At 39.5% G+C, this 19,208-nt stretch overlaps 2 protein-coding genes across 14 annotated transcripts in view; one reads left to right on the forward strand and one right to left on the reverse strand.

Moving 5' to 3' along the window:
* Nucleotides 1-409: 409 nt before the first annotated feature.
* LOC103715318 (putative serine/threonine-protein kinase At1g54610) overlaps nt 410-19,208 on the forward strand; it is a 34,164-nt gene continuing 15,365 nt past the window's right edge. The window contains exons 1-7 of one of the 4 annotated variants that reach the window (XM_088708520.2): nt 410-851; nt 948-1,250; nt 2,914-3,231; nt 3,535-3,753; nt 4,385-4,485; nt 4,571-4,691; nt 5,629-6,023. In XM_088708520.2, the coding sequence (XP_088564646.2) occupies nt 588-851; nt 948-1,250; nt 2,914-3,231; nt 3,535-3,753; nt 4,385-4,485; nt 4,571-4,691; nt 5,629-5,988 (1,686 nt within the window). In that variant the 5' untranslated portion in view covers nt 410-587 and the 3' untranslated portion in view covers nt 5,989-6,023. Of the gene's footprint in view, nt 852-947; nt 1,251-2,913; nt 3,232-3,534; nt 3,754-4,384; nt 4,486-4,570; nt 4,692-5,628; nt 6,079-19,208 lie in introns of those variants that run through there. The other 3 variants (XM_008802902.6, XM_088708522.2, XM_088708521.2) reach the window with 3 other exon arrangements.
* The window catches only part of LOC103715317 (uncharacterized protein At2g33490-like), a 39,392-nt gene continuing 31,892 nt past the window's right edge, over nt 11,709-19,208 (reverse strand). For all 10 annotated transcript variants that reach the window (XM_088708517.2, XM_088708515.2, XM_026807775.4 and 7 more), the window contains one exon: nt 11,709-11,929. In XM_088708517.2, coding sequence (XP_088564643.2) covers nt 11,903-11,929 — 27 coding nt within the window. In that variant the 3' untranslated portion in view covers nt 11,709-11,902. The remainder of the gene's footprint in view (nt 11,930-19,208) is intronic.

Below are 19,208 nucleotides of genomic sequence, written 5' to 3' on the forward strand. Positions count from 1 at the left end.
GGTTGCATCTTTCGCACGAAAGACTGATTCATTGTTTTTCACGATGCCGACCGTTGGATCGCACCACGCTCATATCTCAAAGCAATCCAACCGCGTTTATTCAACTGCATGCGTAGATCTCCAAGCGTCCATTGCATGATTTAACGGTGGATTCTCACAAAGGAAGGTGAGTCCGTCCTCCGAGGGAAAGATACAACCCCTGTCTTAAGCCGATTGTATTCCATCAAGCATTATGATGCCTCATGCCGCAACCCGCATCCACGATCCGTAACAAACCCTCTATGTTCGAAAATCTACGAAAATGCCCTTATAAACATGTTGGGCACGTCAGCGCGTTTTTTCCACCGGAAGAACCGCAGCGGCAGTTTCGTAAATAAATAGAGGAGCAAGAGTGTGTTTGCCCCCTTTTAAACTCAGGGCGAGAGAGCTGAGTAGTGCAACGGCTACCCATTCGCTCTCTCCCCCCTTCCCGGCTTCCCGCTTCTTCTTCTTCCGCCCCCCCCCCCCCCCCCCCCCCCCCCTCTCTCACGCCGCTACCGCTCGCCGGCGATTCGGTCACCGCCGGCCGCTCCCGAACCACATGAGGAATGGGATGCCTCCTCGGTAAGCTCACGGTCTTGGACGGCTTCGACCCCGGCGGAGCTCTCTCCGCCTCCGCGGGCGCTGCCGCCGGTGACGACGATGACAACCGCTTCCGCGTTTCCGCGCCGACGTCGCAGCTCCGGCGCGGCCTTCTCCTCTCCGCCCCCACCGATCCCTCCGGGTGGCCGCTCTGGCTCTCCGCCGTCGCCGGCGACGCCCTCCGCGGCTGGCTCCCCCGCCGCGCCACCTCCTTCCAGAAGCTCGAGAAGGTGAGCGCCGGATACCCTCGATTTCTTATTGATTCGACTGGGATGGGGTTTTCGATTGGGGATGTAAGGCTAAAACTTGGATGTTTGTGGGTTTAGATCGGGTCGGGGACGTACAGCAACGTGTACAAGGCGAGGGATTTGGAGACGGGGCGGGTGGTGGCGATGAAGAAGGTAAGGGTGGAGAGGGTGAATGGGAAGGAGGCGGAGGAGGGTGTGAGGTTCATGGCGAGGGAGATATCGCTGCTCCGCCGCCTCAACCATCCTAACGTCGTCCGCCTTGAGGGCGTCGCCACCTCCCGGATCGCCGACTCCCCTTCCCTCTACCTCATCTTGGAGTACCTTGACCACGACCTCGCTGTCCTGGCCGCCTCCCCTGGTGTCCAATTCTCCGAGGCCCAGGTCTCTCTCTCTCTCTCTCTCTCTCTCTCTCTCTCTCTCTCTCTCTCTCTCTCTCACTCCGGGGGAAAAGTGAAAAAGAGTTTTATGAGAACTAACATGGTTTCATTTCATGATATCTAAGTAAAAAAGATAGAAGAAAAAAGAATCTGGGTTTTATGTGGTGTTTCTTCTTCTTCTTCTTCTTCTTCTTCTTCTGATTAATCGGGTCTTGAGAAACAGTTCTATTGGATGAGGAGTGTTGTGTTTCGCTTTGCTTCGTCTGTGAATGTTTGATTTCTATTATTGGGATGTTTGTAGAGTCCTTTGTTGTCAGACATGTCTTGATTCAGCCACAGTTTACTTCTCTTTTTCTTGGGGAAAAAATTGATGAGTTGATATTAAATATATATATATATATATATATATATATATATATATATATATATATATATATATATATATATATATATATATATATATATATATATATATATATATATATATATATATATATAAGAATAAATGAATTGGAACACTGGCATAAAATTTGATGATATTCGAAAATTGGATAATGTTGTTATGTGAAAATAAACTATAAGACGAAAATAATTAGCGTTTACCAACAGTAACACATTTTTGGTGATCTGATATATATATATATATATATAGGTATTGAATATTTCATAATATGAAAGAAGAGGATATTCTCATGCCATGCATAGAAGAAAAATTTGAACATATTTTATTTTATTCTATTTTATTTCATATTATTTTTTTCTGCTTGCTTTATTTTTTGATACTTTGCAACATAGGATTGTGATCAATTTTAATCTCAGAGAGTTCCCACTGCCACCCCAACTCCCAAGTTGATCCGCAACTTTTATGGTAAAAATAACTTACTTGACAATGTTCTATAGAGTATGAAGGTCTTGACTGATATTTAGACCTGATGTTGGACATATCTATAATGGAACTGCACATGTTGTGTCATTGTCTGAACCTATTGACCCATATAAAGTTGTGAATTGATTTTGATTCTTTTAATCGAAAGAAGTCAAAGAGCATAGCCGTTTCAACCAGTCAGTCCGCTATAATAGACCGTAAGTTATAGACAATATATCGTTTCAGACTTGTAAGTTGAATTTATCTGCTAAGATTGCTAACCTATTATACATTTTCAACTGAATGAGACATCTTCATTTGTTATGTCCAGTGACAGGTAAAAGAAAATAGTCTCCCAAGGTTTTTGGTCAGTAACTTTTCCATGCTCCCTCTCCTGAACAGAGCAAGAGCAGTAAACCATTTGATTACCGCACACACGATTTTACTGCTTTCTCCTATTAGGATTCTTGATCCATAGATATCAATAGTGAAGATATACCTCATAGGTCTAGATTTCAGATGCTTCTTCAGTCATAAATGTTTTTCCTTTTGAGTAGAAAGGCCTTCAGTCAATAAATGCAGTCCTTTGATGTTTGTAATTTTAACACTGAAAATTGTAGCCTTGTTTAATCCTCCTACAGTTAAATGTAGTATGCAAACCACATGCATCAACATAAACAAGTTCAGCCTTTTTCTTTTCCTTTATCCTTTACTCATTTTGGTATCTGCAGTGCCAAACCTCTTGTTTGTCGACTTTTTTCTTCATTTAAGATCCTTCTTTGTACTTCTCCTTGTGTGACAGGTCAAATACTATATGAAACAATTACTTTCTGGGCTTGAGCACTGCCACAGCCAAGGTGTCTTGCATCGTGATATAAAGGGTTCAAATCTGCTTCTTAGTAAAGAAGGAATTCTTAAGATAGCTGATTTTGGACTAGCTACTTCCTACGATCCTGATCACATGCAGCCCATGACTAGTAACGTCGTCACTCTATGGTATCGTCCTCCCGAACTCCTGCTAGGTGCTACTCATTATGGTGTTGGCGTTGACCTCTGGAGTGTGGGTTGCATTTTGGCAGAGCTGCTTACCGGGAAGCCAATACTTCCAGGAAGGACAGAGGTATTTCAGTTTCATGCTCATAAGAACAATAGCATAATACATGGTCACAGCTCTCTCTAACATCAGATGCCATGTTGCATTGTATTCTATTACAACTTGCTTCATGACATCTCTGTTGCCTCTGGTGGACTAACTAGTAAAGCTTGGACAGCCTTCATATTTTCCAATTGATCGAGAAGTCTTCCATCCTTTGAACCTTCTGCATGGAGTTTTAGGATAGTTTATTATGTTCTGTTTCTTGGAAGTTCCAATCTATCTTGTTCTAATTCAGTGATGTTCAAATCCTTTTTAATGCTCATTTAGGTGGAACAGTTGCACAGAATTTTTAAGTTATGCGGATCCCCATCAGAGGATTATTGGAAGAAATCAAAGTTACCGCAAAAGCCTACTTTTGGACCATATAAGCGTTGTATCGCAGAAACATTTGCAAACCTTTCACCTTCTTCACTGTCTCTCATTGAGACATTCCTGGCAGTTGACCCTGCTGAGCGTGGGACAGCCACTGCTGCTCTTAACAGCGAAGTGAGTACCTACATACAATCACACCCCCTGCAGAGTTGCTTTTTGTTAAGTGATACATCTTTGTTAAAATAATTATATATATCACTCGAGGTCCTCTACAAGCGTGTATTAAGAGCTAAAGATCATGAAGGGTAGACATATTTCTTTCTGTCCTATATGGAGAAAATCATGCAATTTGATTCAAGTTCATTAAAGCAGAAAACATAATAAGGAGTTCATCAATTTGTCTGTAAGAAAGGAAAATTTAAAGAAAAAAAAAGAAAAATATTGTTCACATTGCTCGTGTAACTATTTACTTGCCAAACAAGATGGAATCAATGTGCCCCAGCTAAGACTCGATTATAATTCATTAAAAAGAGGTCAAATTTATGCTTATGATACGCAACCTCTAGATATAAATATGTTTAGAGTGCCACCCAAGTTATAAACAAAATGAAAAATTGGAGTTCTGAAACAAATACCAGCAAAACAATAAATTGACCCTTCCATTGCTTCCTTTTATACTAGTTCCTGATTTGGATCCCAAACTTATAAGAGGATGAAAAATTTGTATAAATGCACAAATTGTTTAATTTCTAGACAAGAAAAGTATCAAGACCTTTCTAATTGGTCAAGTGCTGTTTGATTGCAGTTTTTCACCACAGAGCCTTATGCCTGCGAGCCATCAAGCTTACCTCAGTATACTCCGACCAAAGAAATTGATAGGAATTTGAGGGTAGCTAAAGCTAGAAGGTGAGTATTTGTTCTATTCTACATAAAATTTGTTTCAGTAGTTCCCATTCCAAAGTCAAATTCATATCTTTATCTAAATCTATAGGCATAGGAGGATTAATGGGAAAGAAAATTGTGAAGCCACAAAAAGAGTCCAATTTGGACATCTTGGCTGTGGATCACTGCAAGCTCCAGAAGCAAATGCTGACCCATACGTGAAACTGGCTGTAAGTATGAAATGCTCCAGTAATCAACTCTTCAATTTATTGTAACGCATGTCCTATAAAATTGCAATGTTGCCTTTCAAAATTCTCCAAATTTAAGAACCAATTTTAAAGAAACATCACAAAGACAACCATTTGTAAATCAACAAGGAGAACAGATGTTTGTCAGTCTGCTAAGGTGGTCCGCATAGTCTATGATGGCAACTGTTGCTACTAATGCCATCTGAAGATGGGAGAAAACTTGTGCTAAGGACATGCTCTACTAGGTTAACTGGGCACCTAAGTTGTAGTATCTTTCTCTGCTGTGTGTTGACTTGGAATAAATATTTGGAGCATCAGATTGAAAGCTGCAATCAAGGAAAAACTAAAATTTTCTTAGGGAGATGTGATTAGAGCTAAAATTGAGAACATAAAAGATGTAAATATGTTGTTGGCAGTAAAATGATTGTAAATGACTTTACTGAACGTGCTTGTGCAGTCAAAACTTGCGCACATTGTGGTAAGAGTGACTTCGATCTGTGTCAGTGCGTTAAGCAAAAGAATGAACACCTAAGATGTGAGAAAAATGTCTCAAAGCAATAGGTATTGCAGCCCTAAAAAAAATGGACCATGAGGATCTGTAGAACCAACCTCATTTGAGAGAAGGCTTATTCGTTCGAAAATGTTTTTGTTTAGCAATCATGTCTTGAGTCTATTTCACATCCCAGCACTTGATAGCAGACTTGATTCATGTTGGCATATCTTGTGATTGTAGCTGGCATGAATCAAGTCAAATTTGAAATGCACTAGAAATTGTAATCATGTTGGCATATCTTGTGATTGTCGCTGGCATAATCATGTTAGCTATCAGCACTAATCGTATTGCACCTTGATCTTTCTCCCTCGTGTTAATTTGGTTTTCTATTTTTGTCTCATCTTCATCTCTGGTTCTTATTTCCAGCGACGGAGACTGATGACCGGTTCAAGCATCATAAGCAGATACAAGAGGTTTCCACCACCCCATCTCGATGCAGCAATCGGATTCCCAAGGGACGTGTTGCATGAAAGCACCGAATCCTTCAGCATGATGGATTTATCATTTGATTCTTCAATTGTTGGAGCCAAAAGAGTGCTGGGTGGCACATTGCCTGGTTCAGTAGATCATTCAGGTAGGGGAACTTCCAGGAGGAAAATCAGAAGCAAAGAATACCATTACATGACTCCCCATAGTGTTCAAATTGGAGCACTTAGGCCATACTCAAAAGCTCATCTGATGGAGCCAAGAAATAAAAACAAAGCATACATAAGATCTAGGAATTAGCCATTATCAGCACAGTCATGTGAGGTGCTTCGAAGGTTTGTACTTAAAATTATAAAAATTTTCTTTAATATACAAATTCATATTATTTCATTCTAGCTATTCATTCTAGTTATGTTGTTCTTTAGTTTCCTTTTTCCCCTTGTAGAGTTCCAAATATATATATATATATATATATATATATATATATATATATATATATTACTTTTAAAATCTATAGGGTACAGCATTATAGCGACGTTCTTAGTTCTGTATTATAGTTGCAAACATCTTTTATCAATACAAATTCATTTGATTCACTATTGGTATTCATGGTTTTGTTGTTACACTAATTGTAACTATATATATATATATATATATAACTTTTGAAATGCATCGTACACCTTGCTATGATGAAGAATGAAAAGAAAATATTAGCCATTGCTCCACCATTTTTTATTTAGAATAGTAGAGATCGTATTTATTTTTGAAATAAGTATTTTATATTTTGGCCTAGTATGCTTGAAATTGGAACCTATGTTTGAAGATAATTGAATATTTCAAAGACAATGGCATCCAACTTCTATGTATCTAATATTGAAAGTAGGATATGCTCTAAACCTATTTGCATATTTAACACAAAATTGTATATTTAACAGAAAAAATTGTTAAGAGATTGTGTCTATCTCTTATCCATACATAGTACGTATGGTATATGTTATGTCAAGACCCGACCCGAATCGACTCGACCCATTTGCACCCCTATTTGTAACTAAGAAGACTTAAAGGAGGTAGTCTTTGCTAAGCAGAAACTTGAGTTTACCTATTCTAGTTACACACATCTAGCATGTGCCATCCGTCTTAAGGCTAATTGGAATAAGACTCTAGTTGATTACTCTCTCATTGATTGGATTAAGAAATATTCAGATGAAGAGATTGGGCTAGAGAAGCAGTCTAGATATAGGGATTGTACTAGGTTGGGTCAAGTAAGACTGGACGGGCTAACTTAGGTCCACTTGGATGAGATCCAAGTGGGGGCTAGTCAACTAAGTTGGGAGGATGGTACCCCTTCCTAATTTGCACCTACTAGAAAGTGCATGCCCATAAGGGGTACGTGCTTCTAGAGGAGGGTGGCCTCTAGTGTCCAACACCCTTGGTTCTCTGAAGTTAGAGTCTAACTAAGACTTCTAGGAGGTAGCAAAGATAAAGGTGTCATCTCCTCATCCTTATCTCCTCTGGTATCAGTCTGATTAGGACTCTTTAAGGTGTCCTCACGAGGAAACCGTAAGGCCTCCCGTCATCTATAAAAGGATTGGCATCCATGGGGTTTGGATATTTGTATCTACACACACACACACACACACACACACACAGAGGCGTAGGTTAGGTTTTCCTTTTTTAGAAGATAAAGAATGAGAGAGAGAGAGAGAGAAGACTTGTAAGACAGCTTTTTTGTAGAGCATCCTCTTGACATGTGGTTGCTAGACTAAGAGCTAGGCAAAGTTCTAGATAAGCACATAGACTGAAGTAGCTAAGAATAGTAATTCTCAGAGTCGTGTTTTTGCAGCCTCAATATCTCCTAGTAGGTTCCATCTTTGTTTTTTATCCACTACAAAATACCCTGTCGGACCCACTATGCATCCTTCATCTAATAGTTGAGAATAGTTGTGTTACTTGGATTCTTACAGATAAGTGCTTGGCTAAATTCACTTGTAACTGGTAAACCTACAAATCTAGCTACTCCAAATGGTGCTGTTCTATGTTTGCTTACCTAAGCCAGCTTCAGAAAACAAGCCAAGTGCTCAGCATGATATATGGCTAAACCATCAATGGTGCAAACACTTGTGTACTCTGAGCTAGAGTAAGTTTAGCTCCTATAATTCCAGCTTTAAACAATTTCCATCCTCGGATAAGCATGGCAATTTTCCACTTGCCTTGGGTTCATGGCTACGACTCAATTGCCCAAACAAGCGTAACAGAAAACTCCTAAGCTACTAATCCCTCAACCGTTCAAGATCTAACAAAATTCTGATATTATCTTGTACAAGAACTCTAATAGGATGGATCAGAACACATTTATGACTACAGCTAAATTGTCCAACCAAGCGTAACAGGAAACTACAAGTTCAAGATCTAACAAAAGTCTGATATTGTGACGCACAAGAACCGTAATAGGATGGATCGGAACTCCCAGCAATACCTCCTTTGGACCTTTTTCTTTTGACCTTCTCTATATTGGTGCAGAGAGCTTTAATCAAATTGCTTAATCATATTGTTAGATAGATAATATATCTTTAAAACAAATTCATAGTCCTGTGCGCAATTTTATTCAATCAAAGAGCAAAGAAAACTGGATCCACCAATCCTTACAATGGCTCCTATTTATCATCTATCCCTGATCCATTTATCAATTGAAGGACCAGTGCTAGCCTGTAATTCTCTTCACCGACTTGCCTAGGTGTATGCTCATTATGGTGTGACTGCTGAAAATAAATCAAGACTTAAAGTATGTTATTAAAGGTCATGGAGTTCTAACATGAGCTAAGCTAATTGCCATGCCAATAAAACTCACCAGTACACACATTATAAGCATATCAAATTGAATGTACAAAACGAGGAACTGAAAATACTTGGGAAAACAAAGCCCTTGTTTATGACCATAAGTAAGAATAACATTGGGATCCCAAAAGCCAAATACTCCTAGAAGTAGGTGTTAGGAATTATGTCCTAAAAATCAATCGTCAGCTTGTTGATGATTGAATTGTATATGAATTAATGAATTAATAAAAGATTATTTGGCATTATTCATCACATATATTTTGTACATTTTCTTGAACTCTTGTAGTGTGATGAAGTTCTTAGAACTCTTTTAAAAAGATAAAGGAGGATTTGTCTATGAGTCCTTAAACTTGTTCACAACCAAATGATATGCTATTAGTAGAACAATAGCATTATTGAGAATAGGTTGTTGTGTGCCATATCGTTAGTTGTCCTCTTAACTAAAGAGTGTAGAGATACTGATATGCCATACAGATTAAGTGTAAGAGTACATTTCATTGAACGTGACCAGTTCCGGAACGCTCTGCTGTCAAGAGATGTTCCAAGTTGATATGGGTATAAGTATCCCTCAAACCTGAGATCACCACGGTGACTTGCAAGCAACTCACTGTACTTTGGTACCGGACTATCTGAATTTCTAATTCAGTGATGGAAGGCTACTGGGTGCAATCAAGTACCTACGAAGTCGGTGCGTGAGTCAAAATGAAATTGACCCCTCCTGGTGATAGAAGATAATGCCCTTATGTTCAATTTAGCAAAACCTTGGCCAAGGTAATTTTTGTGAGGAGTCGCAGGACTTGTAAAGTTGAAACACATTTTCGATGCACTGATTAAAAAGTTGATAGAACTCTGAAGTCATCCTAGGCATTTGGTGTTATAAAGATTAATTATACGGTAACCATAGTTCAAGAGTTCTTGAATGTTGCTTTGCAATCATTCGGCCTATCTGGACGTCGAGTACCATTGCTAGATGGTCATTTCGATTAGTACAGAAAGTCGTTCTTGTGCTACCGGCTTAGGTTCGAACCTATGGGGTCACACGCATAGAAGTTTCTAAGTGGATCAAATGGTTGATCGACGATTAAGAATCGTCCAAGGGTACATCGGTCAATTCGATTGACAAATTATCCTAAGCAAAAGTTGCAGTAAAATAATTATTGAATTATTGAAGGATTAATTAGCAATTAGATTGCTAATTAACTCAATTTGATTGAATGATTGGGCTTAGGTTGAGCCAAATTAAATAAGACTCAATTTGGGCTACATCAAGATTTGACCTAATTGGATTGGGTTCGATCTAAGTAGATTGGGCTTGACCCAGTTGATGGAACTTGACCCAATTGGATTGGGCATGACCCAAGTTAATTAGTAGTCCTTATTTGATAAGGATTATGAGTCCAAAAATTCAAAATTGAGAAGGAGAAGAATCCCTAAATTTTAGGACCCTAGTTTTCCTTTATAGAGAAGGAAATTAACACCTTGACTTATCCCTTAAATTCATGGCGCCTCCCTCTTTATTTTTGGCCAATTTTTGGCATGAGGAAAGAGGAGGCGAGGGGCTGGTTTTCCTATGAATTTGGCGCCTCAAATCTTCCTAAAAAATTTGAAATCAAATCCCTAATTTGTAGGGAATGCATGGCGCATGAAGAAGGCTTGCGTGCAGGTGAAATTTGGGCGCATGAATCCCTGATTTTTAGGGATTCAAAACGCCCAAAAAAGAGGCACGATCTTCCCTTCTTAGATGCCGGTTCACCAGAATTTTTTGGGATTTTAATCAGCCAAACAAGTTGGCTAAAATAAGTGAGGCATGGAGGGATCTTTTGGCTATATAAAGACCCCCATGCCTAGGGTTTAGAAGATTGAGTTTTTGAGAAACCTAGGAACTCTGAAAAATTCTAAAACTTGCTGCTTCCTCTCTTCACCATCTTTTCCTTCATCTCCCTCCTTCATCCTCTCGAAGAAGAATCAAAAGTTGAGTGCTTCGAAAGAGAAAAGTTCAGCCACTGCAGCATCTCTGCGCGAGCTAGCACTCCTGCAGTTGTGGATCATCCTAGAGCTTCGCATGGACTATCTATAGAGGTCGGACGCGTGTGCGGCTACAGAAGGTGATCAAGGCATCATCAAAGTCCTCAAAGCAAAAAGATATGAGATCTGATCTCATTAGAAGTTAGGATTAGAAACCAACTAGGTTGCTGAAATTCTGCATGATTACACGTTAGACATAGAATCATGCATACTTACTTGTTTAGGATAAATGTTTAAAATCCTAAATCTATTTTTGTTATAGAGATATGATCTCTAGCATGCATAGGAATTAAATAGTTTAATTCATGTTTCCGCTTTAAAATTTTAAAAATATACGCATGCGGCCTCTAGGGTTCCCAGCAGTAGGATGCCATGAAATATGAGAACCTATGCAAGCATGTTATTAGCTCCACGATTGATATGCATTGAGAAGATTTTGGATTCTTATAGAGCTACATAACCCAAGTAACATATTCTAACTAATCTTTTTTGAGGTCTCGATTCATTACAAATGGTATTAAAATAGATCCCATCCATGACTTACCCGGCCTATAACCTATATGCACTAGAGGATTCTATAGCATTGTTCCTTTTGGAAGTGAAACCTGCTAATCATGGTGTCTATGAATAGATTTTTATAGGATTTTTGAACCCTTGGTCCAACAAGAATGCCCAAATTTAAATGGAAGTGTAAAAGCTTATACAAGGCATTTGTCTAGTCTCACAATATATATGCACTATATAGATCTTGGATCCTTATACACGGCCAAAAAACATAATAATAGTTTTTGGCTAGCCCTTTTAGGTGGTCCTAGATCGTAATATAATACATGCCATGATGCACTTATATCTAATAAATACCTACAAATTTGACTAAATAATAAATAGGAGAACTCCCCTTAACACCTAGTAAGAATGAGCTAAATATCAGGGTTTCAACTCCTAATCACATCAATTTTTAGAAACAAAATGGGTGTGTTTAAGATCAGGCAACGAACATCAAATACAGATCTGATGGGCTCACCCAAATGGAAGCGAAAGAAAAAAAATGAAGATTCGAGGAATTGTGACGATTCCATATTCACAATAAAGTCTTTCATTTCTGATCACTGAAGGGAGAGAATAAAGTGGGTATGAGGAAGAAAAGAAGCTCTAATGGATGTCACAAAACAAAATGCTTAAGTAATGTATCACAGTACACCAAATAGATTCCTTATTTGACGCATTGGCGCTTGTTCTCCTAAAAATCATAATCAATAGCTGACAAAAACCAAGATTACAAGGGGGAACTAAGAATTATTATATACACAAACCGCATGAGGAGACTGCTGTCCATTTCATTGTCTTTGAACAGCTAAAGTGAGTTCTGATCACAAAGGTCCTGGAAGCAAAAAAGAAACAATTAGCATTTAAAAATAATTCTTGTTCATCAGTATGCATAGGGTACAAAGGAGGCAAGCAGATAGCACAGTAAGCCCATTACAACTGATAGTCTATAAATAGTTACTAATAGTTAATAGTTACTACATTAGTCAAAAAATGGTAGTTTTACCTTGAAAAGAATTGTATGTCTTTTCTTTAGTAATTCATCTCTCCACATGTACATTACTACATGTTCATATATGTATATAAAGAATACAAATTTCCAGATACACGAAAATTTCTACTATTGTCTTCCTATAAGAGTTCAGAGGATATCTGAAACATGGGCATATAATTTTTGCATTATATACAATATGGGCTCAAAGTTTCTGATCCTATTAAACCAATTACTATATTTTAAAAGTTCAAGAAAATAGTCAACCGGGAGAGAACCAAACCTTCCATCAAGTATTGTGAAGGTCTGATATGATCTACCAGATATAACAGTACTGAGATTGGGATCTAGATCCAATTCAACCAATCACAAAAGTTTTAAGTTTGGCTGCGAGACATATATTAAGAGCTAGATATTGATCAATTTAGATCACTAAGTTAAAAAGGTAACTCTTTCGTCTCACATTACCTTTTCTACAATAAGGATATGCCTGGTACTACCCAAGTGTTAGCTACCTAATTGAAGATTGGGCCTAGGACTTAGCATAGGTAATGGCATATGATTGGATCTTAAGACAGTTCTGATTTATTAAACTGCATCCATAAACAACACTCTCAGTTGAATCCATATTACTGCAGCACTCTTAACCTATCCTACTTTCAGATCCACACTAGAGAAACAGTTTCAGGATTTGGCCACAAATTAATTGAGTCAACATCCTATCAACAAAATCAAATGACATAACAACTGAAAATACTGAAATAAAAATTATTATTCCATTGAACCTATAAGATGAATCAAAGTCCCACCATCTAAAAAAAGAAAAAAAAGTATCCCAATGCATGAGTCTCCAACCTTGCATGCAGAGAAAATGTTTCTATATTTCAAGCCTGTGACACCCAGATCATAATGGAACAATTTTACTGTTGCAGCAAACCTATCCTTTCAAAGTCCTAACATCTATGATTTCTTTTTTAAAGAAAAACCTTTCTTTCCGCAATGATTAGTAAGGAGGCATTTTACAGTTAACACATAAAAACAGAATTCGTACCATTTTTAAGTTGTGTGGGAAGTTGTCTAAACTTGATGATCCATTGAGCAGGTTTCAGGAATAGACCCATCCAGGAAGGCAGTGGATGTGGTCACATCACCCTGCAGTAAGCCCTAGTGACTCTAACAATGATTGGACCACAGAATGATTGCCCAGGCACCTGCATCGGCCTAGGCAGCCCATATATGCAGCCTGGGCAGAGATATGGGTGTCAGGTGCTATGCCTTACCCATATCTGCCTACAATGTCACCCTATTCTTCCACATCCTCCTCCCCCACCACTCTTCTCTTCTCCACCTACTCTACCTCCTCTTCCACTTAAGCAGTCACCTAGGCACATATATATCACCTAAATGCTGATGTGGTACCTCGGATGCTTGCACACTGCTGCTGTCTTTAGAACCTTGGAAATAAGTTTACGTTGTGGTCATGCACCATACCAAACAAATCGTCCAATCCTCAAGAAGACAACAATGTTATTATATAAAACAATCCAATGATAGGGAGCAACAGAATAATTGGTTTGGTTTTCTTGACCAGATACGACATATGTTAATAAATCAGTCTCCTGGCCATATGCTGATGCAGAGGCACATGGATTCAGATTTCTTGAGCAAGATAAAAATAAGAAACAGAAATCTACAGGTCGACCCCTTTAAAAGATTTGAGTTTACCCGGTTTGATGCAAACAGTGAAGTTTTACTTCGTGGATGCAATAATTTTTTCTCGGCCAACCTGTTAGTGGACCTTAACAAGTCTGCTTAATGTTAAAACCAAAACAATCTTTAGCCTATATCTGAGTATCAAGAAAAAGCCTCTGAATGAGAGGAGGCCCACTGGATATTTCTCATATTATTTATATTTAGGCCCATGAATACTTTACACTATCCAGTTGGACTTTAGTGGTCCAAACATGACTCTTAATCCTTTTTCACTCTTAGATTCTTCAAAACGATTCTTGGATGGGCAAGTGTCTCCTATATATATTATAATGGTAACAAAATCTTTGGAAAAGTGAGAATGCTTTTTGAGGGATTTCTCTCAATCTAACACCTTCTGTATATGCCACTCTGCAGAAAAGACACATCAATTAAGTTCATTACTAAAAGAGAGTGACTACTAATTAAGGCAATGGGCTATAAGGCCATAGATAAGGGTGGAAATGATACCTGAAAACTTGATAACTTGACCCAATTATTTTATAATAATCAGGTATAGATCCAAATTAAGTTTTTCATAACCTTATAAGATCAAATTCGGATTCTACATATAGGATCCAATTTCTTATCAGATCGAACTCGAATGTAGCTCTGTATAAATCCAAAAACCCAATAACCTAAATACTGGAAAACAAAGTATATATGTACTATATGTAAATACGAAAATATAAAGAAGATTGACTAAAGGATTTGTTTTAGTTTCTTTTATTCATATTTGGATTTACACCTTTTCTCATGCATACTCTCTCGCTTGTTGCTATTTTAGTTCCAAAATCTCAAACCACATTTAGGTTTGATTATGTTTCAATCAAATTGAACATAAATAAACATTTAAATATGTTTCAAAAGAGATTGGATTGTTCTTAAAACCAATCATTCACTTTCCATATCATAATTCTTTCATAAACCATGCGCTAAATTAAAACTCGAAAAAGCTTGAATATGAAGTCGAACGCAATAGCTAATCAAATTTGGATGCAAGTTCAGAGCTTACTCCTTTTGATTTATCCCAATTCTGAATCCGAATTCTATTTTACCTATCGAGTTTGGAAGCGGATACAGCATGGATCAGTCTCGAATCCGACTTTTTACAGTCTAGAAATAAATTTCAAAATCCAAATGAACATAAGTTGGTCTTCTGAGAAAATAGTAGGAGGAGGAGAAAATAAATTGAGAGGCCATTGGAGACAAAGGTAACAAGGCTAGAAGAGTGCTTATGGCTCCCAAAGCAGAAATGTTTAGCCACAAAGGATATGGCAGGACTAAAATTACAATGTAGACCAACTAAAGCAAATGAAAACAAATACAATAATGTGACTTGTAATAACAACTACAGGAGGTCCTACTCATAAGAGATGCACAAATCATGTGCATGTGTGAAGACTGGTCGGTAGAGTGAGTTTGAAAAATTGGTCTAGGTTGGGATTTTAGCTGGGCCATGTTTTCATATGACAGTTTCAATGGTTTATGATCTTGGATTTAGTTTCAAAAGTTTTTCTCGAATAAAGTAATCAATCAAAATCAAGAAAAAATAAAGATTATAAAAAAATAAACCAAATCATGAAGATAATTAGGCATCATTCGGATAATACAATATTTCTTGAACCACTTGATGTATCATTTCACTAGTTGCGTTGATAAAGTCAGATATATATATTAAAAAAATTGACGTTAAAGGAAGAAAATATAAATTTGAAGGAAATCTAATATAACACAAACTAAATGCTTGCAAGATATGAGTTTTAGGATAACCATCCTTGTGTTAAGAACTCTAATTTTTCTCATTTCTTGGAAGCATAATGTTGCAATGCTTTCTAATCTTATTAAAACTTGCAGAACCCATGTTTAGATTAGAGAAAATGCTTAAAAACTTCCATAAATGAAGAAATGACTAACTATCAGCATAGTTAACCCATATCAGCAGTGAATATGGTTCCATAACAATTTACAGTCTAGGGTCGGCGGAACTGCCCCGAATTGGGCAGTTTCAGCCATTCCGAGCCGTCCCGGCATCTGACTGGCACGGTTCTAGCAACGAAAATGAAATTTGTTGCCGGAGGGGAAGAAGGAAAGAGAGAAAAACAGAGCGAGCGGGGGAGGGAGGGAGAGGCAGAGAAAGGAAGAGAGAGAGAGAGGTGTAGGCTGGCTGGCGGAGGGACAGCAGAGGGCTGACGAAGGCCGGCGAGTTGCGTGAAGGATGCTCCTCCGGGCTCCGCGGTCGGAAAACAGGGCAGGTTCCCTATTTCGTCCACAACAAGTGTAACAACCCAGGATCTCACCCAAAATGGCTAGCCGGAAGTTATTATTTAGGTTCCTTGATCCTGTATAAGGACCCAAGATCTACCCAGCGAATAACCGACGTGGGACTAAACACACGCCCGCACGGATCCTCACATACTCCTCCGGTTCAAGTCCTGACGTCCTCGTCAGGTTAAGGGTTCAAATCTATTCAAATCTAATCACAAATACCACGATTGGCCCGTGGTCAGCCCCAATGGATCCGTACTGCAGTGTCCCCTAGTCCACATAGGTTATAAGCCGGATCCGCTCTGATACCATTTGTAATAACACAGGAGCTCACCCAAAATGGCTAGCCGGAAGGTATTATTTGGGTTCCTAGATCCTGTATAAGTACTCAAGATCTACCCAGCGAACAACCAATGTGGGACTAAACACACGCCCGCACGGATCCTCACATACTCCCTCCGTTCAAGCCCCGACGTCCTCGTCAGGCTAAGGATTCAAATCCATTCAAATCTAATCACAAACACCACGATCGGCTCATGGTTAGCCCCAATGGATCCGTGCTGCAGTGTCCCCTAGTCCACATAGGTTATGGGCCAGGTCCGCTCTGATACCATTTGTAACAACCCAGGACCTCACCCAAAATGGCTAGCCGAAAGGTATTATTTGGGTTCCTTGATCCTGTATAAGTACCCAAGATCTACCGAGCGAATAACCGATGTGGGACTAAACACACGCCCGCACGGGTTCTCACAACAAGGGTCCAACCATTTTTTTTATTTTGCGATTTCTAAGTGAAGTCGACAAGCGATTTTCCGACTTCATTTAAAAATCATAAAATAAAAAAAGGGCCGGACTTGCCGACTTCACTTAAAAATCGCAAAATTAAAAAAGGCCGGACCCCCATGGAATGCCATACCGGCCGGTACGGGCCGGTACGTACCAGTCCGGTCCTAGACCGGTACCGGAACCACTAAAAAACCGATATTTTCCGGCTGATACGGTACCGATACCGGCTGGTACGTATCGGACCGAACCGGTACCGTACCGGTCCGGCCGGCCACCAGTATGTCGACCAAGGAATGCCGTACCGGTCCGTACCGGCCGGTACGGGCCGGTACGTACCGGTCCGGTCCCTGACCGGTACCGGACACAGATGAAAACCGGTATTTCCGGTTTTCTTCTGTGAACCGGCCGGTACGGAGACCGTACCGGCCGGTACCGCTTGGTACCGGCCTCGTACCAGTGCGAACCGGCCGGTTCGCACCGGTACGGTGTTTTTTTTTTGGGGGGGGGAGAACCACAGTGCCTCGCTGTGGTTTTTTTTTTTTTTTGATGGAAAAGAAAGTGGTCCGGACCGGTACCGTACCGGTCCGGACCGGTACCGTACCGGTCCGGCCGGCCACCGGTACGCCGATCCGGACCGGTACGGCGGACCTTGATGTCGACGGTACCGGTACGGCGGACCTTGCGGACCCCTGTTGAACGAAACAAAGGACCCGCCCTGTTTTTCGGCTGTAGAGGTTTTCTCCACCTCTTGCCTGGGTCGTCGGCCTTCGACGGCCCTCCGACGGCCTCTGTCGGCCTCCCTCCCTTTCTCCCCCTTCTCTCTCTCTTTTTCTCTCTCCCTCGCCTCCTCTACTGTTGGTACGGGCCTAGCATGGAATGGGCCCATACTGACTCATCCCGCCGGACAACCAGTACTGTGCCCGATCCGATTCCGCCGACATTGATTTACACTGCAACTCCATAAAGAGATCTGACTAAGATTGCTTCTGAGTAAAGTACAAATCTTTTGGTTTTGGTTTTATAGATTTGGATGAAAGTTCAGACTATGAGCATATACTGAAAGCTTAAGACTGCACAAATTATTTGAAAAGTATGTTTTTTTTTCTTGTTTTTGCGCTAAAGACTAGATGAAGCTCTTGTAAAGGTACATGATTCGCATTAAAGACTAGAAAACACGAAACTGCAAATGAAAAAGTTTTTGGCCACAAATGCATGTCCAGATTAGTTTCTACATTAGCCTATAGACTAGGTAACAGATAAATGACAAATGCTCTTTTGGTTCACAATCTTGTAGGCATCAATCACAATTCACATCTATGGGCAAATAATTGCTTGTCCACAGCCAAACCATGTAGCTCATCTGTCTCTATCTTTATTTATTTATATATAATTAATAGAGTGAGGGAGATGAAGAGTGGTAAAATAGAATAATTTGAGAGAGGAATGGAGCTCCAAACCTACCAATGCAATTAACATGAGAAATTCAACTTTACGATACAAACTATCGGTCATAATATACAGCAGTTTTAATGTTTAAAAATAAAAATAAAATGTTTTGAGGACTTCATGTACATGAATTAGGTAGTCCTAAAATGTTATATGCAGTCTATAAGCATCCACATATGTAGAAATTTGCCCTACATATTTTCTGATCTGGGAGAACGATCGTGAAATTAGGTTGAAAGGCAGTTTAACCCAATATTTGGCTTGTCTTCTGTCCTTTGTAAGCCTAGAGGGTCCTTGTATTTCTTTGCTGTTTCCAGACTTATAACTTTTATGTAGATGGATACTTGTTAATTTCGAGCCTCCTTAACTGAAAGGTTGAGATTATAGATCAACTATGAACCTCTCCAATTTTAACCTCTCCAAGTGGGGCTGTAAATTAGCCAAATGGAAGAAAACTAGGGCCAGCTCGAGTTTTGCTTGACAGGCACATGCTCAGCTCGAGCTCAACATAAGCAGGAAGAACCAAGCCCAAGCTCAACTTGTTGAAGTTCATCTAACTCAAGTGCAGCTTTATCAGGTTGGTTATTGCAAGCTTAAGGCTAGGATTGGGTTTAAGGTGTACAGGAAGGAGCAGACAGACGATGGCCAGAGATAAGACTCTGTGTAGGAGATAGCACTGGGGAGAGAAAAATTGAGGGATCACGGCTAGAGGAAGCGAGGGCAGTATGTATAAGGACATAAAGTGAGCTAGGCCAAGCTTGTGTTTGGCCTATTTATATTTTAGGATTGAAAAACTGGCTGAAGCTTGGCTTGTTCATTAGTTGAATGAGCAAATACCATCAAGCGAAAAGCATGTCACACATGAACAGCTCGC

Source organism: Phoenix dactylifera, chromosome 12 (genome assembly GCF_051530095.1).
Source record: "Phoenix dactylifera cultivar Ajwa chromosome 12, Ajwa_hap1_PhDact_Kaust_v1.1, whole genome shotgun sequence".
Lineage (NCBI taxonomy): Eukaryota > Viridiplantae > Streptophyta > Magnoliopsida > Arecales > Arecaceae > Phoenix > Phoenix dactylifera.